Here is a 20,840-nt window from a genome sequence, read left to right as displayed (position 1 = left end):
TACCCAGCCTCCAACCTTGGCGGGCTCACTCCAGGCCCAACCTGGAGTACCTCCCACCCCAGATTAAGGTCCCCAGAGCAGATACCAGCCAGAGCAGATACCAAGCTGGCAAACCTTTGCCCATAACACACCCTAGGCCCACAGACCTCCCCTCTCTGGAGTGCCTCTCTCCAGATGCTCTCTGCAGCCTGGGAAGGGTGGACTATCAGAAAAGATGCACACAAGCCTGACGGTGTTGGGTTTTTTCTCCAAGTTTAATACACACTAGAACAAACCACAAGAGAGTGCCGCCGCTAGCCCAGAACTACACTCACCCCAAGACCACCCCAGGAACCCCAAAACACTGAGACCAGGAACTGGGTCCACAGCTCCTGGGGAGACCCACCCATTCCTGGAGAGGCCCGGGCATCCCTGAGCCCTTCTGTCACCTCCTGACCTCCCCCATCTTCCCCTCAGCCTAGACTCAGTTGGCCTTTCCCTACCAGTCCCTTTCTAGATGCAGGCCGCTCCCCACCCTGGGTCCCAGGACTTCCTCCCTCCTCAACGGACAGAAGGGCAGCAAGGGGCACCATGGTCCAGGGCCTTCGGGTCCAGCTGTCCAAGAGAAGCAGGGCCCTGATGCACGGTGGAGAAACGCTGCAGAAGGGCTGTCACGGGAGGTCAGGCCCCCACACACTCCACGTAATTGGCCGGGTACAGACCAATGCGGCCACTCTGCAGCTGGCCCTGGCACCAGCCCTGCTCATCCTCCTCGCTCATCTTCAGCAGCTCCTCCCCTGGGGAAAGGGGTTTCGTCACTGCCCATTGCCCTGGCCCAGCCCCCGATCCTGCAACTGGGTCAAGGACTGAGGAGGGGGAGGGGTGGTAGGAGAACACAGCTAGGAGAAGAGACATGCCTGAGGCGAAGAAAGGTCAAAGTCAGCAAACACCCCACCCCAGACCCTGAATGCATCAAGCAGGCCCCAGCCGGTGACTTTGAGAGAGCAGTGAGGGCTCAGAGCAGACACTCCGACACCTGGAGTCTGGACCCAGAGCAGCCTTACAGAATCAGACAACTGGATTTGGGAAGCAGGCATCAGGCTTCCCTTTTCCACACCCCTGCTCAGGTTGTAAAGGAGGGGAGAGGGTGGCTGAAGCCTGGGAAGGAACAGGAAAGGGGTCCCTGCATACCTGCTCGAAAGCTCAGCTCATCAGCTTCCTGGCCAGCATAGTCATAGAGCGCCCGCACCCGCACCCCGGTGGCAGCCTTCCGGGGGTTCTCCTCGTCCGACCACTCCTCATCCTGCCCACCGCTACAGAGGGGAAACAGATGGTGGCAGGCTCAGGGCACAAGGACCACCATGAGCCAGAGAGCCTACGACCCAGGGCAAAGGGTCCCCCTCAGGAAGAACCCTGGGAGAGGCAGGTGGGAAAGAACTTAAAGATCCTGGTCTGACCTCTGCCACATGTGCCTGTAAGCTTGGCACGCCTCCCGCCACCCAGGGCTGACGTGAGCACTAGATGAGCACGAATGCAGGCACCGGCGGGCGAGGCTAAGCCACCATGAACACTGGCATCATGATAACTACTAAGCAGGGCCTGAGGTTCCTGGCACCAATTTTCGACCCAGTTCAGGTGTGAGGGGAATGAAGAGAAGGAGACAGAGGGCAAGAAGGCAGGACAGGGGCCGAGCTCTTTCCTCCCCACAGCCAGGTTCCTGGCTCTCACCCTGGGGACCCCGGGGACTGGGGTGGGGGTGCAGCGCCATCTCTTGTGGGCACGATGCTGGTCAGAGTAACCTCATCAGGGCTCCGGCCACCCTTCTCCTTCCTGCTAATTGTCCTCTGTGTATCCAAGGACCACTCCTGTGGGGACAGTGCTGAGGGTCAGGCTGGGCTGCAGGCTGTGGTGGCAGCCAGAGCCATTCAGACCTTCATCTACCTCCTCCCAAGCCCTAGCCTCCCTCCTGAGGTTCAGGCTGAGTCCGCCACCCCTCCCAGCCCCGGGCAGCCCGGAACGCTGACCTCAAACTGCGGCCAGTTCATGGCCATGCCCGGCCCGTGGGTGCTGCGCCACCAGTGCAAATCCTCCTCATCGCTGGCTGCCTCGATGCCTTGATGCAGGTCTCGGTGGAGTTCATGGAACCTGCGGCCCAAGGCACCACCTCAACCTGGGGAGCCCCAGGCCCCAGTAACCCCCCTGAAACTCATTCCACCTGGCCAGAGCCTGGGGGAGACAGAGCAGACCCAGCTGTACCCCCAGACCTCCAGGCCCCCTCGCAGGCCACACCTCTCGCTGCTGGAGAGGTCGAGGTGCTGGTGCAAGGCAAGCAGCATATCCTTGAAGAAGAGAAGCCGCTGGCGCTCGGCCGCCTGGCAGCTCTCAAAGGCCTGCTCCATGTCCTCCATGTAGCGCGGCGTGTAGCGATGCAGCTCCGCCAGCGTCTGCTCGTAGTGGCTTTTCATCTGCGTGGGGCGGGAGGGGCCTGGTGAGGACCAGACCTGCTTCCACTCGGGACACCACTCACATTTACCGAGCAGCACTGGGGGCTAGACCCCGGGCCGGGCACCAGCGGCCATTAGGCTGCAGATCCAGCTCCGGCCCTCCAAGACCCCAGCAGCCGAACAGGGCAGGGGACACTTGGGCACAGCCACTTTAAGGGTCTGGGGAGTGAGGATGGAGGGTGAGATGAGGTCCACCACCCCGCGAGGAGCGGGGAGAAATCAGAACGGGCTTCATGGAGGAGGTGGAAACTGAGCAGAGGACAGACCGAGCGCGAGGACAGAGCGCTCTAGCAGGGCAGGCAACGTGAGAGCTTGTGGTTGGGGGCGGGCACAGCGGAAGGAACGGAGCTGGAAGGTCTCCTCAACTCTGAGACCCAACGCCTGAAACGGAACCATCTCTTTCCCGGGGAAAGCATCAGTTTTCTCTGACTCCTCTTTTAAATGAGGGTCTGGAGAGCAGGTGGCCCGTGAGGATGAGGGCGGTAGAGCGTGGGGCCGGAGAGAGAGGTCTCCCGCTACCTTCTCGGCCTCCCGGGCGCAGCGTTCCACCCGCTCCTGCAGTTTGCGCAGCTGCTCCTGCGAGACGGCGCTGTCGGCCTTCGCGTGGCTCTCCCGAGTCTGCGCCGTCTTCTCCTCCTTCCGTGCTGCATGGTAGCTCTTCTTGGAAGCCTCAACCTGGCGCGGACGGCGACAAATGTGGACCCTGCGACGCCGAGCGCCGGCCGCCCCCAGCCCGGGTGGGATTCAGGAAGGGACCCATCCCTCCCCGGCTCACCTCCTTCAGCCTCTTGAGCCAGGGCTTCTGGGCCTTGCGGAAGCCGTCCTCGGCAGCCCGGCTCTCGCGGAAGCCCCCCAGCACCGGCCGGTGGAAGGCCCCCCGCTGCCAGGCGCGCACCCGCTCGCTGTCCTGGCCCTGCAGCTTCTCCCGCACCTCCAGGTGCAGCGCGCTCAGCCTCTCGGCCGCGGTGAAGAAGGCGTGCCAGGCCTTCTCCAGCGTGCCATACTGGGGGCCTGCAGGGAGGGACGGAGGGGCTGGTACCGGGCCAGGGACACAGCCAGAAACGAGCCAGCCCCCCACACCCCAGGGTGCCGCCGTGGGGGCCAGGCCCGGAGGGCGGGATGCGAAGAGGAACAAGGAAGAGGTCAGCAGCTACTTGTGCATATAGGAGATTTTGTGGAATCCTTATCCACCACCAGGGAAACTGTTACAATCAACATTTAACAGGCAAAAAGCAGCCCAGAAAAGTGAAGCTAATACCCAAAGCATTACAGCTACAAGTTAATTGCCCAAAACATTACAGCTGAGATGCAAACCCAATTCTGTGACATGAACCACCACACTTTGTTGCCTCAGAGGGAAGAACGAGCTTGGTTAGGATGGAAAGATCCCCAGCTCCCGAGTTAAAGGCCTAGGTTCAAGTTTCAGTGCTTTCTAGCTGTGTGACCTCAGGAAAATCACTTAACCTCTCTGAATTTCTGGATTCTCCTCTAGAAAATGGGTAGTACAAGACCATCTCCACCACCAGGCTGTTAGAAGTATCAAAATAACTCACGACCATACTTTGCAAACTCTTAACACCTAGGTTATTCTTAACAACTGCAAGAATAATCAGGAAGCTCTTCCCACTTCAGTGGGAAGGCATACATGAAATCCTCAAATTTTCCATAAAAGGTGCAAAAAAAGAAGCTCCCTCGCCTGGTCTCCCACACCCTCAGCGGCCCTCTGCTCCTGGTGAGAGCCAAGCGCCGGCTCACCCTTTTCCACAGTGCTCCTCCACTTGCGGGCCCAATCAGCCAGCTGCTGAGCATAGGCCTTCTCGATGCGGGCACGCTCCTGGAAGCAGCTGACCAGGTCTCCGCATAGCCGATGCCCGTCCTCCACCCGCTGCACAGTCCGCCTATAGTTGCCAGCCTGGGGCGGACAGGAGAAAGGCAGTGTCGCTGGGGAGAAGCCCCCTCCAGGGTGGGGCCGACAGCTGGGCTCCTCCCCTGGACAGGTGGCTGAGCCCAGCCTGGCAGAGGGGGTGGGCATCTCAGTGCCACCTCCAATCCTAGGACCCAGCTGCTCACCTCCCAGAAACTGCCCTCCAGGGCCTCCCCTCCAGCGTCTTCCTCTGGAGCCATGGCGTCCCTGCAGCACGGAATGGTGGCGGATGGGTGCTGTGGAGGGCAGAGGGGTAAGCAGGGAAGCCAGATGTATACTTTTGGGGAGAGGAAAAGATCCTTTCCTATCCCTGGACTTTCGCCTCACGCCTATCTCCACCACCCAGGGAACTGTCAGAGCTAGAACTTCACAGGTGGGGGATCTGGAAGGTCCCGGGAGGGGCTGGGATAGGGGAAAGGGTGGCCCCTTCAAAGCTCTTCCTTGGGCCTCAAGTCTGCCCACCCCCTCCCCCACCCAGCCTCATTCCACCTACCTGGGGCCTAGAGATCACTTTCGGGGACCCGGATGTCCAACTCTCAAAGCTGCCACTGTGATTCTGCCTTGAAGCTGACGAAAGCAAGCCAAGGGGTGAGGGCAGGGACTTGGAGCGTCCAGGGCGGTGCCCAGCTCCCCCAATATAGCAACTGCTGTCAGAAGCGCCAGACTCCAGCCAGGAGAATGCCAGGCGGGTCACACGATCCAGCTGGGGATCAGGCGGCGGGTGGGGGTGGATGGTGGGCAGAGGGCCCCACTGCCCCCCCCTTCCCTGCTGCAGATGACAGGGGAGGATACTTGCCCCTGCTGGGCCACTCTGCCTTTCCCCGAACACCAAGACAACCCTTTACCAGACCAGGCCAAATCGGAGGGTGCCCGGCCACACTCCGGTGACTCCCTTTGCCCGCAAAAGCAGACTGGGAGCCAGGAGGCCTGAGTCCGATCTTGGCCGAGAAGCTTGAACAAGTGCTTTTACTGTCATCTCCTAAGGAAGCCTTGGCTCCCCGGTGAGGTGGAAATTCTGCCTCCTGGTCTTCTGTGCCCGGGCTGGTCTCAGACTCAAACCACGCAATAAACAAAAAATGTGAGGGGCCTGACAGTCACAAAGGACATTCATCCTGTTCCACAGCATCCACTGAGGTCTCACAAACCTCCCTGGGGAATGAGTAGCTCAGCCCCGCCCTCAAAAAGTCCAGAATCTGGGGCAGCATGGGGGATTCCGAAGGGCCATCAGCCAATTGTAAGAGTGTGCTCCAGAACCGTAGAGGAGGGCAAGGCGGATTCCAACCCCAGAGCCACCACCCCAGAGGCCAGAGAACACAGTGGCACGCGGCCACTCCCCTCCTGCCTCTTGGCAGTGGCTCAGCTGTCCCTACCCTAGCACTGACTCAAGCCCCTAGAAGGAAACCGCTTCCTCCTCTGAGCAAGCCCAAGGGACACCGCCGGACCCAGGAGGGCAGAGTGTGTGCCCACTGCCCCAAAGCAGGGCTCTGTCACACTGCTCCCCTCCTGACAAGCTGACAAGCCACTATCCATCCTTCCAAACTTAAACTGAGGCATCTTCTCCAGAGTCTCCCAGACCCCATTCCTCCACCGCCATTCACACAGCCCCTTGTGAGCCCTCCGTCAGGCTAGATATTGTGTATTGCATTGGATCATCACTGACGGGAGAGGATCTGTCCCCAGCCACTGACAGAGGGCGTCCAATCTGCATTTCTTCAGGCACTGGAGCTGGTAGCTGAAGGAAGAAACAAGACGTCCCCCTAAGGACCAGGAGACCTGCTGGCTATAGCAACAGTGAGAAAGCTTGGCCTGGGTGGGATCCGGGCCTAAGCTAATAGGAGACAGAGCTCAGGCCTGCCTTGGAGGGGCCTGGGGGACAGAGCAGGAGAGGGACAGAGGGTCTGGCCCACCAGGGTCCTCAGCACTTTCCCTTGCTTCCTCTCGAGTCTGCCCCATTCACCCAGAAAGAACTTGCCAACCAGATGGAGGGAAACAGAGCCACAGCTGTAAATCCCAGGGCCTTCGGAGCTGTCCCAGTCAGGCATCCAGGGGCCTGGGCCCCCTGCCTGCTCCAGCCTCCAGGCTTGGGCTCCTGGGAGAGCTGCCCCCCACCCGTTCCCTCTCTCTGGCCCCAGAACAGAGCAAGCTGTGTGTGCTGGGCTGGCACTGCTCCCTCCAGCCTCCCAGAGCAAACACAAGCCGGAGTCCCAGGCACAGCCAGGCCCCACAGCCCTGGCAGGATCTAGCTATGGGGGTAGGCCCCGCGTGCCATGAGGGGGCACCCTGTGCCTCCTGACTTCAGCAGAGACCCAGTCTGGTCTCCAGAATACATCCCGCCACAGGCAAGAGCTCGGAAGGCAGAGAATGAATGCTTCCCAGCCCAGGTGGCCAGGACCTACTGGACCTGCAGAAGTCGGCAGGGCGCTAGGCAGGGTCTCCTCAGAGTTGCGTGGGCCAAGGTAGAAGTCCTGAAACTCAGGGAAGACCCCACACTCCCTATCTAAGGCAGGTAGGTACCCACCTCCCACCTTCCAGAAGCTGGGCGCATGCCCTGGGAGGGAGCAGGGCCATCCTGCCCTGCCCGTCCTCCTGAGTCACCGGCTGCGCCCAAGGGCTCCTACCAGCGGCCCCTCCCCGCCGTCCCTGCAGCCCGAGGATGCGGAGGCGCAGCTGGGGGCGGCCCATTGGTCCAGAGAGGGGTGCCTAGGCTAGAGTGGCTGGAAGCAGCAGCCAGAGCCGCCCCAGAGGGTGGGGGAAGGGGTGGCGCAGGGAAAGGGGAGGAGGCAGGGCCAGGGAGGGGCATAACAAAGGGGCACTTTTGGAAACCCGACCTGCCGCCTGAGGTGCCTGCTCCCTGATGACGCACTCCAAACCCGGAGCCTCCACACCAAACTTCGGAGCCCAGTGGCGGCCCGTCTCTGGCCTCAACCCTTGTGGACGGCGCCCTTCGACCGACCCTCCTGCCGGCCCGGAGCTGCACAACTCGGAGCCGGTGGAGCCCACGCGGAGCGGCCGGGCCAGGCCTAGCCATGGAGGCTCTAGGACTTCTTGGCCAAACTTGTTGAACTTGGTCTCGGCGGGGGTGGGGCCGGCCGGTCACCGCTGAGGGGAGGGGGCGCACCCTGCCCAGGCCAGCCCGGCCGTGGACGCCAGAAGGTGACCCGGGGCAGCGGCCCAGGAATTAGGGCTCTTTGCAAAGAGCGAGAGGTCCCCGGGGCGTTTGGGGGCCTTTGAGGAGCCCTCGGAGATGGTGTGGCCCTCCAGCCCCGACGCCCCCCCTCTCCTCCACCGGCCTGGGAAATCGCGGGGGGCGCGGCGCCGCAGATGAGACACCCCCTCGGCTCGGGGGCAGCTCTTCCCGTCCTCGCGCGGAGTGGGGTAGCCGGGAGCTCCCAGGGTGGGAGTCGGTCCCACTGCAAACTTCAGGAGCCGAAGGAGAGGGCGGGATCGACTCGCGGCTCCCGCCGCCGCCTCCCCTCGGTTCCCGCCGGGGCAGCACTCACCGCGTCCTTCCTGGGCGTCTCGGCGGGTGGGGGTCCGGCCACGCTCCGGCCGGAGTCCTGCCGCTCCCGGGCCGGGGCCACCGCCTCCCGGAGCGCGCCCGGCCCTCCCCCGGGAAGCCCGGCCCCCGGCCCCGCCCTCTCCTCGCCGCCGCGGCCCCAACCCTACCCGCCAGAGTCTGGGACGCGAGGGCTGCAGGCATCGCGGCGACTGGCGGCTCCCGAAGCATGGGCCGCGGGGTATCGTCTCCAACGGGAGAAGCGCCAGGCCTCGCATCCCCGGGTGGCACCGCGCGGGCAAAGCGAGTCGGATTTCGGCTTTGCCCCTCCCGGCCTTTGCAGAGCGTGGGAGACAGACCCGTGGAAGCGGGAAGGGATCGGGCCTGCCCGGGTACCCCTTGGAGGGAGGACTGGGGGCTACACTGCCTTAGTATTTCTTTGCTGAGCACATCTTTCTGATACGTGTACGTTAGTTCCGTCGAGGCTCACAGTCACCCCCTTTTAAGCATTAGGATTCCCATTGTACGGGTGCGGAAACTGAGGCGCAGAGACCTTCGGCAGCTTGCAAAAGATCTGTAGTCGGGCAAGACCTGGATTCCAGAACCGTGCCCTTTCCATGCACAGCCCGCCTGCCAATCTGAGGACTGCGTCGGACACGCGGTGGGGGTGGGGCAAAAAGGCACGAGCTCCTCCCCCTCTGTGTTCTTAGTCCCAGATTTTGTACCACGATTCATTCTTAAATCCCTTCGCCCCTCCACCCCCCCCCCCCACCTTTTGTCAGTCACCAGCTTTGGTAGATTTTTCCAGATCGCCACGCTGCCACCCCACCCTTAGTAAGTCTCTTCTCCCTCACCGTCTTTGCCCCCACCCTGGGATTTTTCGCAGCCTGCCTGTCTGTTATTTATATCCACTGGAGCGGTCCAAGAATGTTCCGAGGCTGACCTAATCGCCACCTGCTTGGCCTCTCCGTCCCTCCCGATCCCTCCTGGGCCGGGAGAGCCAGCGACCGAGCCCTCCGCCTGGCAGGAGAGGGCGGCCGCGGGTTAGCAGGGTCTAACGCCCCGGGTGCTCAGAGGGTCCTGGTGGCGCAGAGTCGCTGGGGATGGGAGAGTCCCAGGGGCTCCGAGGAGTGCTCCCTCAGGGGGACGGCGTGGGGCTCTGGGAAGCCGAAGGCCAAGCGGTTCTCTCTCCAGCACGTACTCTTCGTCCCCACTCCCCGCCCCACCACCACTCCCTGAGGAGGGTGAGTGCGTGTGCGCGGATTTTTAAATCGCAGCTTTAAAAATAGCAAAACTATGTTCCTGAATCCGACAGGAACTGCTGATGCGTTCTTTATGCAGCTAAATCCGCTCACAAAATGGAAAAGGGCCCTGAAGAGAATGAACGAGGGTAATTTCAGGTGGTGGTATTAGCTGCTGACTGAACTGCTCCCCCGTCCTGGTGGGAGGGTCAGACTCTGGGCAGCCAGGACACAGCGCGTTTGACAAATCCTACCTGAGTAGTGGATCCTGGCCTTGGCTCTCACGGGGTGTGTACCCAGCAGGTTGTGGCTTCTGAAACCAGTTGCAACACCCAGTCTCTGTTGGGGCATGAAAAAATCACTTCTTTCCATATTTCTGTTTCTACCTCTATGAAACATGACAGGTGACCCAGCTGACCTCCCAAATGGACCATGTGCACCCAGCTAATAACTGATTGTAAAAGCTGTAAGTGAGAGGAGCTGGGCTAATCTATAATGACAGCCCTACTGTTCTGTATTATTTTAAATCAGTTAACATCCCACCTAGTGCCTGGGGGCCTGTAGGCACCTAGACAGAAAGTGTGAAAACACAAGAATGAAATTAATTGCAGGAACCGCCTATTAAAACCCCATTAAAAGTAAAGGCCGCAAGCCAGACTGGCATCTGGGAAAGCCAGGCCAGAGAGAGGTTCAGAAAACAGGGCTGTTCCTCAGATCACAAGGAGAAGGGGATATGGAGTGGAAAGCATCTGGCTTCTCTTAGATTCCAGTCTGGAGGCAGAAAGCAGAAATATTGCAGCTGATTTTAATTGCCCCTAAGGTAATGTAGGGAGAAAAAATAAACTAAAACCCAGAGCATACGGAGGTGCTTTAAAGGTGAAAGGAGACAGAGCTGCCTTTGGAAAACCAACCCCCTGCTAGGCTATCCCCAGGGCTCAGATTTCTATGCTCTGCTGGCCAGAGAGCCCCTGCATACTCATACGGCTCTATCGGAGCAATACTGAACTAGAACAGAGTTCAAGATGAGATGCCCAAGGTCAGAGGTTGGATAGACAGAAACCGAGGGAGGCAGCCTGGCTCAGGGTGCCAGGTGGCAGATGGGTCCAAAGCCTAAGCTCACAACACTCACAGACTCGCTCACCTTGAGTTTCTGGAATGTCCTAACCACTGCACCTTTATTTGTTTATTTATTCATTCAGTCATCCAGTCGAGAAATCATTTGAATTTTTGTTCTATGCTGAGCCCTCTACTAGGTATTGAAAATACAAGATAAATAAGGCACAGTCTTAAATGTAGGCTAATGATACAGTGTGGGTAGGAAGTACTTTGGGAAAATAGAGCCAGAAGAGACCACCTTTCACCGGGTGATAACACTTGATGGGGCTTGATGAGCAGGAATTAGTCATGTGAGGAGGCATTGTAGACGGGAACAAGGGATGTGCCAAGCCCCAGAGGTGTTAGCATATGACTTGGTGATCCAGCAATTTCACTTTTTGGAATCTACCCTAGACAAACATGAGTAGAAGTGCAGGAAAAGGCACAAGGATGTTTGCATGTAGTATTGTTTGCAGTAAGGGAAAACTGGAAGCAAATTTCCATCGAGAGACTGCTGGCTGGCAGGTCACCGGGGTGCACAGGTCAGACAGTGCAGAGAGGCCTTGGCCCAGGGACTCCCTCCAGGGACATGGGGGAGGAGGTCCAAGCCTTGACCCTCAGAGCAGCCCACCGGCCACCTCAGCCGCTTAAAAAAAATCCTGTATGTACACCAGAGATTTGGAAATAAGGATAAACACCAAAGTGCAGGAGGGGGGAAAAAATAGTTGAATAACCTAGAGTTCATTCATGAGATGGCTAGACTCTACAGCACCTGAGGCACAAGGTAGATGGAGATGTGGGTTTTTTTTTCTTTTTTTTTTTTTTTAAGATTTATTTAAGAGAGAGAGAGAGCAGGTGGAGGGGCAGAGGCTGAGCACAGAGCCTGACTCAGGGCTCGATCTCACAACCGTGAGATCATAACCCGAGCCGAAACAAGAATAGGATACTTAACCACCTGAGCCACCCAGATGTCCTGAGATGTGTTCTTATATGAAGAGCTCCAAGACCCTGCAGAACAAAAAGAACAAAATGCAGAACACACAAAAAAATATTTGGAGAATATATACCAAACTGATTTTGGTGGCTATCACTAGGGAGAGGGCTAGAATTGGTAAAAAGAGATTTTTGGAGAGTTAGGAAATGAGCAGTGAGCATGTACTCATATGTAAATTGTATAATGAAGAGTTTTTGGGAAATTATTGTCTAACACAGGCCTGTCCAAATGGAATTTTCCGCAAGGACGGAAATGTTGTATAGCTGCACTGCCCCGTAGAGCAACCACTAGCCACTTGTAGTTAGGAACTGGATTTTTAAGTTCATTTAATTTTAATTAGTTAAAATGTAACAGCCACACGTGGCTAGTGGCAACTGTATTGGACAGTTCCCATCTAGAATATCTAGAATATTGAGTTCAAGACGGGGTGGAGGCAGATGGAAGATGAAGCTGGAGAATGAGTAGAGACTGAACAGTGACTTGCAAGTGGGCTGAGGAGCTCAAACTTTATCCAATAGGCGGTGGGAAGTGTGCATGGGAGGGGCTAGAGGAGATTTATCCGAAGAAGTCTGGCAGGCAGCCCCCAGAAGGGCAGAAGAGAGCAGGCAGAAGGCTGTAGGCAGGCTTTATCTTTCTGGAAGGCAGCTGTGTTACTCTTTGTGGCCTCTGGACCTTGCCCCAGCATTCCTGATGGGCAGCTGAGTAAAAGATTCTGGTTCAACAGCTATGTTCTTTTTTTTTTTTTTTTTTTTAAGATTTTATTTATTTGACAGACGGAGATCACAAGTAGGCAGAGAGGCAGGCAGAGAGAGAGAGAGGAGGAAGCAGGCTCCCCGCCGAGCAGAGAGCCTGATTCGGGGCTCGATCCCAGGACCCTGAGATCATGACCTGAGCTGAAGGCAGAGGCTTTAACCCACTGAGCCCCCCCGGGCGCCCCCAATAGCTATGTTCTTAAGATCTCAGGCAACCCCAGGTAGAAAAAACTGGTCGGAGTTATCGACAGGAGGCAACTTCGGTGGGGGAAAATGTTCTGGGCAGGAAAAACAGCAGATGGAAGGCATTAGAGTAAAAATGCATAGCAGGCTTCCGTGGGGCCCCTGCAGAAACCTTCTCCAGGTCAGGAATTTGCCCGGGGCAGATTCTTTGGAAGGTGCCCCGAGCTGCCAAGGCCCAGCCCAGGTGTCAGCTCAGTAAGCTGAGGGTTCTGCCCAGGAAGCCTGCCCGGTTCCTTCGGTCCCTCCTCTGAAGTCCCCTGGGGGCCTCCTGATTGGCCAGAGAGGAATTCTTGTGGACGGTCCGTTTATTTAGCTGACTTTCAAGGAATATCCACGATGCTAGACACTAGCCTGGGTGCTTGGTCCACAATGTAAACAAAGCAGACATGCTCCTTGGCTTTGTGGGGTTTTCCACTAAAACCAAGTAAAGGCCTGCCGTAGGTATTTACAAATCGTGATTAAGTTTCTAAAGGCAAAAAGCTTTTAAGATTCAGTGCTCTGAGAGAATAGGGGAGCATAATTTCAATGAGGGGAGGGTCAGAGAAGATCTCTTTCAGGAAGTCTCCGCTTCTCTACCCCCAAACAGCCCAACAGACCCCAAAGACAAATGGAAGTTAGCTGGGTAAAGGGGGAACCTGGGAGAGAGCATGCTACACGAAAGGGCTCACGTGTACAAAGGCCCAGAAATGGGAACTTGACCTCCTGGGAAAGAAGGCAGAGTGGGTAGGGTGTGGTGAAGGAGAGTAAGAGGTCGAGGGTAAGGTAAGAGAGGAGGACGGCACCCGAACACTGCAGGCTTTGTTCTATTCTGAGTGCAGAATTGAAGCAGAGGAGTGACAGAGTGTCTTTCTAGATGTTGCATGAGGACAGAGCAGAACAGGGCACCAAAAAAACAGTAGGATGGACGGCCCAGGAGCAAAGAATGGTTTTCACATTTTACTTACTTAATTTTTTAAAGATTTGTTTATTTGATAGAGAGTGAAATCGAGAGAGATCACAGAAGGAGAGGGAGAGGGCAAGCAGACTCCCCACCAAGCAGAGAGCTCGAGGCAGGACTCGATTCCAGGACCCCAGGATCATGACCTGAGCCAAAGGCAGACGCTTAACCGACTGAGCCACCCAGGTGTCCCAGTTTTCACATTTTTAAATGGTTGAAAAGAATCAAAAGAAAGGGGCGCCTGGGTGGCTCAGTGGGTTAAAGCCTCTGCCTTCGGCTCAGGTCATGATCCCAGGGTCCTGGGATCGAGTCCTGCATCAGGCTCTCTGCTCAGCGGGAAGCCTGCTTCCTCCTCTCTCTCTGCCTGCCTCTCTGCCTACTTGTGATCTCTGTCTGTCAAATAAATAAGTAAAATCTCAAAAAAAAAAAAAAAGTAAAGAAAAAGATTTGGTGATATGTGAAGATTTTAAGGAAAAATTTCAGTGTCCATAAAGTTTTACTAGAACAGAGTCACGCTCCCTCGTTCACATATAGTCTATGGCTGCTTCTGCAATGCAGTGGCAGAGTGGAGTGGTTGCAATGGGGATCGCAGGGGCAGAAAAGCCTAAAATGTTTGCTGTCAACCCCTTTACACATAAACCATGTGGCCAGTGTATTAGAGGGAGACAAACGGGGGGGGGCCATTTAGGGGGCCACTTCGGTCATCCAGGTACCAGGGACAGGGGCTTATTCTAGGACAGTGGTCTGCAGCTGCTCAATACAGGAACTGAAGAATTATCTCGGGGGAGGAATTGATGGGGAGTCGAACTTGCTGATGGGTTAAGTGTGATGGTAAGGGATAGATACATATCAAAATGAATCCCAGCCTGTGATCTTGGATTGGGTTCTGGACCAGAGAAGGACATGACTGGGGCACTTGGCAAAATTTGAATAAAGTTTATTGATTGGATAATAGTGTCATTAGTACTAATTTTCTCTCTCTTTTTTTAAGTAAGCTCTATGCCCAACATGGGGCTTGAACTCATGACCCCTGAGATCAAGAGTCCCAGGCTTCACAGACGGAGCCAGCCAGAAAATCCACAGTTCTCTCCTCTCGATCATCACATTGTACTTACATCTGATGTTACACTCAGGAAATTAGGGACGAGTCTATGGAAATTCTTTATAACCTTTTCTCGACTCTTTCTAAGTCTGAAATTCCGTCCAAGTGAAAAGATTAAACATAAAACAAAAATGACTCGAGGGTGTTTACCTTGAGTTTCGGCACAGAAGTGCCATTTATGGAGGCAGCGGAAATGCGAAAAAGGCAGAAGATCGGAAAATTAGGACTTCTCTTTTGGACACAGTAGCGTGAGATGCTGAGATGGCCAAGTGGGTGCGTCAAGAAGGCCAGGCCGGGCGTTACTGTGGGCATCGCCCGTGAGCCAGAGGAAGGTGGAGAAACCGTGCAACTCAGCCTCCGAGTGGGAGTTCCGTGCCTGAGGTGGGGCCAGCCAAGGCGGTCCCCCCCAGAGGGGCCACGGGGGCGCACATGCATGAAGTGTCTGCGGCACAGCTGGCATTGTGTTTGGCCCGCTGGTACCCACCCTGCGACAACCCTATCCCGTCGGCCTCCTTCTTCCCCATTTCCAAAGGAGGGAACAGGCTCAGAGAGGTGTTAAGATTCGCTCAGAGACACAGCAAGGAGGTGGGAATTTGAGAGCTGCCTGAGCCCGGCCTCGGGGAGCCATTCTCCCCTTGGTGATGCTGAACATCCCCCGCAGAGATCGGTGCTGTATTAGTTTCCGGGGGCTAACAAAGTACCCCCAGACTAGAGGTCTCAGAACAACAGAAATGTCTCCTCTTAGAGTTCTGGAGGCCAGAAATCAAAGTATTGGCAGGGCTGTGCCGTCCCTCCCCATGCTCTGGGGGCTTATCAGTCCTCGCCCTTCTCCTAGCTTCTGGAAGCTGCCAGCAATCTGGAAGTCTGGCAATCTGGGCGCATAGCTGTGTCACTCCCATCTCTGCCTCTGTCTTCACATTGTCGTCTCTGTGTGTCTGTCTCTCCGCCTGTGTCTCAGTCCCCCTCCGCCTCACTGTTTTTACTTTTTTTTTTTACTCTTTTTATTTATTTTTTTGGAAGTCTAGTTGACACACAAGGTTACATTAGTTTCAGGTGTACAACAGCGATTCCATAACTCAACACCTTATGCTCTGGTTTGTGGTGGTAATTGTTGTCTATAATTGAAGCATGGTTGACACACAAGGTTCTATGATCTTGGCCTTGCTCGTACAAAGATGCTTACTACTGGGTTTAAGACCTACTCGGATCATCCAGGATGCTCTCCTCATCTGAAGACCCTTGACTACATCTACAAAGATCCTTTTTTTTTTTCTAGATAACATTCACAGGTTCTGGGAATTTGCATATGGGTTTCTCTTTTCAGGGACCACGACTCAACCCAGCACACCAGCCTGAAGGAGGCCACAGCTGTTAGCCTGGGAAATCTAGTAAAATACAGCCTGAACTTTAAAAAAGTCGGCTGCCTTTCAGAGACGTCGTCCCCCAGTTTCGCTAACGTGCCCCTTCACAGAATAGCCCAGCAGCCTCCATGCCACCCACACGAATGTGGCTTGGCAGGCAGCCTCGAATTAGGACAAAACTCTCAGACTCCGGGGCCTTATGACACAGGGAAAGCTGAGCACAGCGGGGCATGTGCCATGTGTCTGCGGGGATGTTCGCCGAACGTCTGAAGCTCTGGGGAGGATGTGAGTGGATTCGTCACAAGAGCACCTCCTCCCAGCCATCGGCTTCACCGCAAAGAACCACAGCTACCCGAGCAGCCCACCACCTTCCTCTACAGACAGAAACTTAGGGACACCTGGGTGGCTCAGTGGGTAAGCATCTGCCTTCAGCTCAGGTCATGATCCCAGCCTCCTGGGACTGAGTCCTGCATTGGGCTCCTTGCTCAGCAGGGAGCCTGCTTCCCCCTCTGCTTTCCTTTCCCTGTGCTTGTGTTCTCTCTCTCTGACAAACAAATAAAATCTTAAAAAAAAAAAAAAAAGAAAGAAAGAAAGAAAAGAAACTTAGCGGCGGTTCCTTGGGCCAGCATTTTGTCCTGTGCTCTGGGAGGGAGTGACCATGTCAGGGACACTGATGTCCCTGTAGGGACAGGAGCCAAGGCGGGGAAGTGGAGGCTGGAGTGGGAGGATGGGAATGTAAGGGGAATATAAATGCAGCAACCCCCAGTCCCACGAGCATGGGATTCATCCAGCCATAGGCAACTGGCTTGGCTCTGCCACAGACAGAAGCATTTATATTTCTGCCACTGGGGAGTTTTGGGGAGTCTTTGGAAGACAGTGAGAATTCACTGCCAGAATTCAAACCCCTGCTTTCCCATTCTCTGCTCCCTGCTCTTCCCACGATGGCCACCTGCCTGGTGCGAGCTCTTGAGGATGGCAAACAGCTTCTTCACCACCTCGTTTAGATCTTATCGTTCAATAACATATCGCCAGGAGATTTTACAGCAGCTTCTATTTCTAGAGCACTTTACAGTCCGTGCAGCACTTCCACACAGACTCTCAGCCCTCTGGCAGGCGCCCTGCAAATCTGGCCGCCTAGGGAAGTTTCCTGGCATCCCACACCTCTGGTTTTGCACGACAGGATATTGATTTAGAGTGTGGCTGGTGTCTCATGCCCCACAGCGAAGACAGAAGGTGGGGAGGGTTTTTGGTTGTTTTGTTTTGTTTTGTTTTGGTGTTTTTGGTTTTTTGTTTTGTTTTGTTTTTGGGTTTTTTTTTTGTATTTACACAGCTGTCTGACACTTCTAAAGCTAGCCCCAATTGTATTTTTGAAAATGGAAGCTATTCCCTAGGGGGTGGGAGCCAGGCTTTCACTTAGCACTATTCCAGAATTAATTCCTATTTGGGCACTAGAACTATGTATCAGAGATGCCAAGGAACGAGAACTCCGAGAGGCCGTATTCAGTCGGCTTCCGAGCCTTGAGGAGGAATTTAAACTTCAGTTCCCTGCGAGCTCGGCGGAACGCTTGAGGCTGTCATTTGCAAACCACTGAATGCAGGGACTGTGTGTGGGAAGCCGGCACACACCATCCTCGTGGATTATGGATGGTTTCGCAGACTCAGCAGAATGTTTGGATCCATAGGCGGCTTGATCAGAATCAGTCATGTACCGGCCTGCACCAGACAGACAATTCCTACTGGATGGAAATTTCCCACAGGGAGGCCAGAGTGGAAAGCCCTCACTGGTTCCTGCTGCTTTAACAGCAGCTCACAAGATCCCAGGTTTTAAAACTGGAAGGGATCTGAAAGGCCACTGAGTACCTCTTCTTGACTTCGGGATGACGAAACTTAGAGAGAAGTGAAAGGAGGAACCCAAGAGACATCATCTAAGAACAGTGCTCTTCCCTCTGTGCCATACTCCTTGTTCCAGAAAACACATAAGTCCCATGCCATTTTGCAGATCAAAGAAAATGGCATAATTGGGGGTCATGCTCGTGGTCTGCCCAGCTTCCAGTGTGAACACGAGACCTTCCTTTGCTATCACCAGCAGCTTTTGAATGAACTGCCTTGTGATGCCTTATGTCAAAGGTAGCGTCACAGATGAGACCAAAACATCTATAAACAGGGCTTCATAGCACAGCCTCTCTGTGGCAGGAAACCAAAGTCATGCTACACCATTCACCTCCGTATCAGATGGGCAGCATCAAAAAAATCTGTTATTAAATACTTTTGTCCATCTGCCCAATGGTTCATCAGATGGGAATGGAGGACGTTAAGTGCCTAGACAGTTGTTTTCTTGGTGAAACACGGCAAAACCTAGGATGGGAATGCCCCAAAGCAGGACCTGAAACAAAAACACTTTCATGGCATGTTCAAGGCGGGTTTCCACTACTCACGCACGTTTTTGTGTTTTTGTTTTTTTTTTATTTTTGTTTTTTTAAAGATTTTATTTATTTATTTGACAGACAAGTTGGCAGAGAGGCAGGTAGAGACAGAGAGAGGAGGAAGCAGGCTCCCCGCTGAGCAGAGAGCCGGATGCGGGACTCCATCCCAGGACCCTGGGATCATGACCTGAGCCGAAGGCAGAGGCTTTAACCCCCTGAGCCACCCAGGCGCCCCATGTGTTTTTGTTTTTTTTTTTAATTCACCATGGAAAACCTCCCCTATCCTAAAAACAGACTCCGGGAAATCCTGGCATTAAGCAGAACATTTCCTCTGCTCATGAATCCATCATGGCTAGTTATTGCCTCCTTGCCTTCCCATTTCCTACCCTCTGTCTGGAATATCTTCCCCCACCCCTCCCATCTCAAGATTCAGCTTAAGTGGGCCTCTTCTCTGGGAAAACTTTTTTTTTTTTAACAATTTAATTTAATTTATTTATTTTAAAGATTTTATTTATTTATTTGACAGACAGAGATCACAAGTAGGCAGAGAGACAGGCAGAGAGAGAGAGAGGAGGAAGCAGGCTCCCCGCTGAGCAGAGAGCCCGATGCCGGGCTCGATCCCAGGACCTGAGACCATGACCTGAGCCAAAGGCAGAGGCCTAACCCACGAAAACTTTTTTGACACTGTTCCTTTTTACCACCACTCCACGCTGAGTTAGTGTCCTCGTTCTGTACCAACCCCCAGCCCTGCCTAAACCCAAAGCTTCCTCTCTCACTAAGCTCATCGCACCCAGTTGTAGCTTTAGGATTACTTACCTGTCTTTCCCACCATAAAAAGCACACTCCATAAGGGCAAAGAGTATTTTTCATTTCAGCATTCTCTTTCACTGGAATAGTTGCCAGGGACAGAGTAGGTTTTGATAAATGTCAGTAGAATTAATGAAATTTGAATTCTGCCTGCCTTTCAACCTCCCCCTCCACCTGGCCTCTGGGAACAGATCCTCGATATGACCAACTTCTCCTCTTCAAGCTGCCTCCTACCCTACTCATAAATGTCAATGCCTCCAATTCAAACACCATCAAGAACACCTCTGTAGTTGAACTTGGGGTGTATTGCTCAATGCAACAGAGAATGCATATAGTGGAACATCTCTGTAAGGTGTTGGGAAGGACTTGTAGATTTGGCTTGTGTTGGATGATCTGGATAAGGGAAGTGGGGCATTGCTCTGGATTGGAGGTTGTCAGGAAATGGGGGTGATTCTATGGAGGGTATAAGTAAATCTTATCCACAAGGTGGGAGGAATGAAACAAAAGGAAAGCTAGAGCTGTGATTGGCAAAGAAGCTGCTTCCGTATTAGCCAAACTAATAGGGCAATGTCTGGTTATTTTTGTGGTTTGGACAATATTCTTACTTCTGCCTGTGTTCGGACACGAGTGATCATGTTTTTGTTTTGATTGATCATGGTCACAGAGTGGCCTTGTCTGATGTTGTTTTGTGCAATTATTTATTTCGACAGAACACCAAGGTCTAGCTGATCTATCAGGCCAGATCCCAGATGCCAGGGGCTGCTTCTCTCTTTCTCATAACTTATACCCATTCCTAACTTTACCAAGCTGTTCCCCTACCTAGAATGCTCTTATCCCTAATCCGGCCAAACCCTGCTTACATTCCAATTGAACTCCACAAAATCCCACCTTCTCCATGAGGCTTTCCGAAATACTTCTTTCTCCATTAGATGATCGTTTCTGAATGCCTCTAGAAGTCTTGGCCGACATGCCACAATTTAGTATATAACCACCTTCTCTCTGGAATGGTTTCACTTGTTTCACATGTATTGTTCTTCTCTGCTCAGTGGGGGCAGAGTCATTTCTTACATTTTGGCATACCCCCCTCCAACTGAGAAACTTGCTGAGGTGGAACGAATGGCTGGTCTGAGTAAAGGGGGTGAGTCTGCTTGTCCGAAAACAGCTACAAGCCATCAGGGGAGAAGCCACCAGCTTGCCTTTCCCCTTTCTAACACTCTGACCTTATGTTTGCATCTTCCTATCAGGAAACTATGTTCGGATTTTTCTTTCGTAGCATTCATTTCTTCCCAAGGGTTATTTTTGGAAATGTCTTCTGTCCCTACCTGTCCGTGAGTGCAGGACCTTCCGTTAATGCATTGCTGTCTCCTCTCGCCCTTCCATAGCGCCCGGGACGGAGTTTAGCAAGTAGAAGGAAAGGCCCCGCGGTCCTCCACTAACCGCAGCTCCTGAGTGGCTCGTCGCAGAAAGTCAGATACGTCCGAACTGTCTCCTTCGGGGCCGGGCGAGAGTCACCTAGGAGAGTCAATGCCTTGGCCTCTGGCTTAAATCAGGGCACAAGACCTCTAAGCCCGGTTAGCCTGCACATTCTCCCGCTCATTACTCCCTACGCCGACACTCCGCAGCTTTGGGGAAACCGTAGTTAGGAGCTGCAAGTTTCAACCACTCTGCACAGAGAAGCTGAGATTCGGGACAGCTGAGGAGACAGAAGGACTCGACCCCTATGGCGAAGCCGGCGGGCGGGAAGAGTTTTGATTTCCATCGCGGGTGGGGGGCGGGTAGCTTTCTACAAAGCTTTCTATTGCCAGAAACAGCCAATCCTAAAGCCCGAGAGGGCCTGAACACCAATTAAAAGTCAGAGGAGGCGGAGCCGAAGCCTTGATTGGTACCTGGTCTCCTGGGGAACCGGCGGAGGCCGGGCAGCGCGGATTCTGAAGAGGCTTCAAGTTGGGTGACCTCACGGTGGCGGCCATCTTTATTTCTGG

The 20,840-nt window shown here is 54.4% G+C and overlaps 1 protein-coding gene across 5 annotated transcripts; it reads right to left on the bottom strand.

The window, feature by feature from the left end:
* Positions 1-235: 235 nt before the first annotated feature.
* On the bottom strand, positions 236-8,012 carry PACSIN3 (protein kinase C and casein kinase substrate in neurons 3). 5 transcript variants are annotated; one of them, XM_080815455.1, is made up of 12 exons: positions 6,926-7,035; positions 6,068-6,139; positions 4,901-4,974; positions 4,554-4,643; positions 4,239-4,395; positions 3,259-3,494; positions 3,003-3,158; positions 2,269-2,444; positions 2,004-2,124; positions 1,708-1,844; positions 1,171-1,292; positions 236-776 (listed from the first exon to the last, which is right to left on the bottom strand). In XM_080815455.1, the coding sequence occupies exons 4-12, from the start codon at positions 4,605-4,607 to the stop codon at positions 661-663; spliced, it is 1,275 nt and encodes a 424-aa protein (XP_080671581.1). In that variant the 5' UTR covers positions 4,608-4,643; positions 4,901-4,974; positions 6,068-6,139; positions 6,926-7,035; the 3' UTR covers positions 236-660. The 5 variants fall into 5 exon arrangements, with proteins under 5 accessions (XP_080671581.1, XP_080671579.1, XP_080671582.1 ...); XM_080815453.1 differs by lacking the exons at positions 6,068-6,139; positions 6,926-7,035 and adding an exon at positions 7,908-8,012; XM_080815456.1 differs by lacking the exons at positions 6,068-6,139; positions 6,926-7,035 and adding an exon at positions 7,236-7,466.
* Positions 8,013-20,840: the final 12,828 nt, after the last annotated feature.

This window comes from Martes martes (assembly GCF_963455335.1).
Source record: "Martes martes genome assembly, chromosome: 10".
In the NCBI taxonomy this organism is placed as follows: domain Eukaryota; kingdom Metazoa; phylum Chordata; class Mammalia; order Carnivora; family Mustelidae; genus Martes; species Martes martes.
Note: the sequence above shows the minus strand (reverse complement) of the source record. Positions and strands in the feature narration are given on the sequence as shown.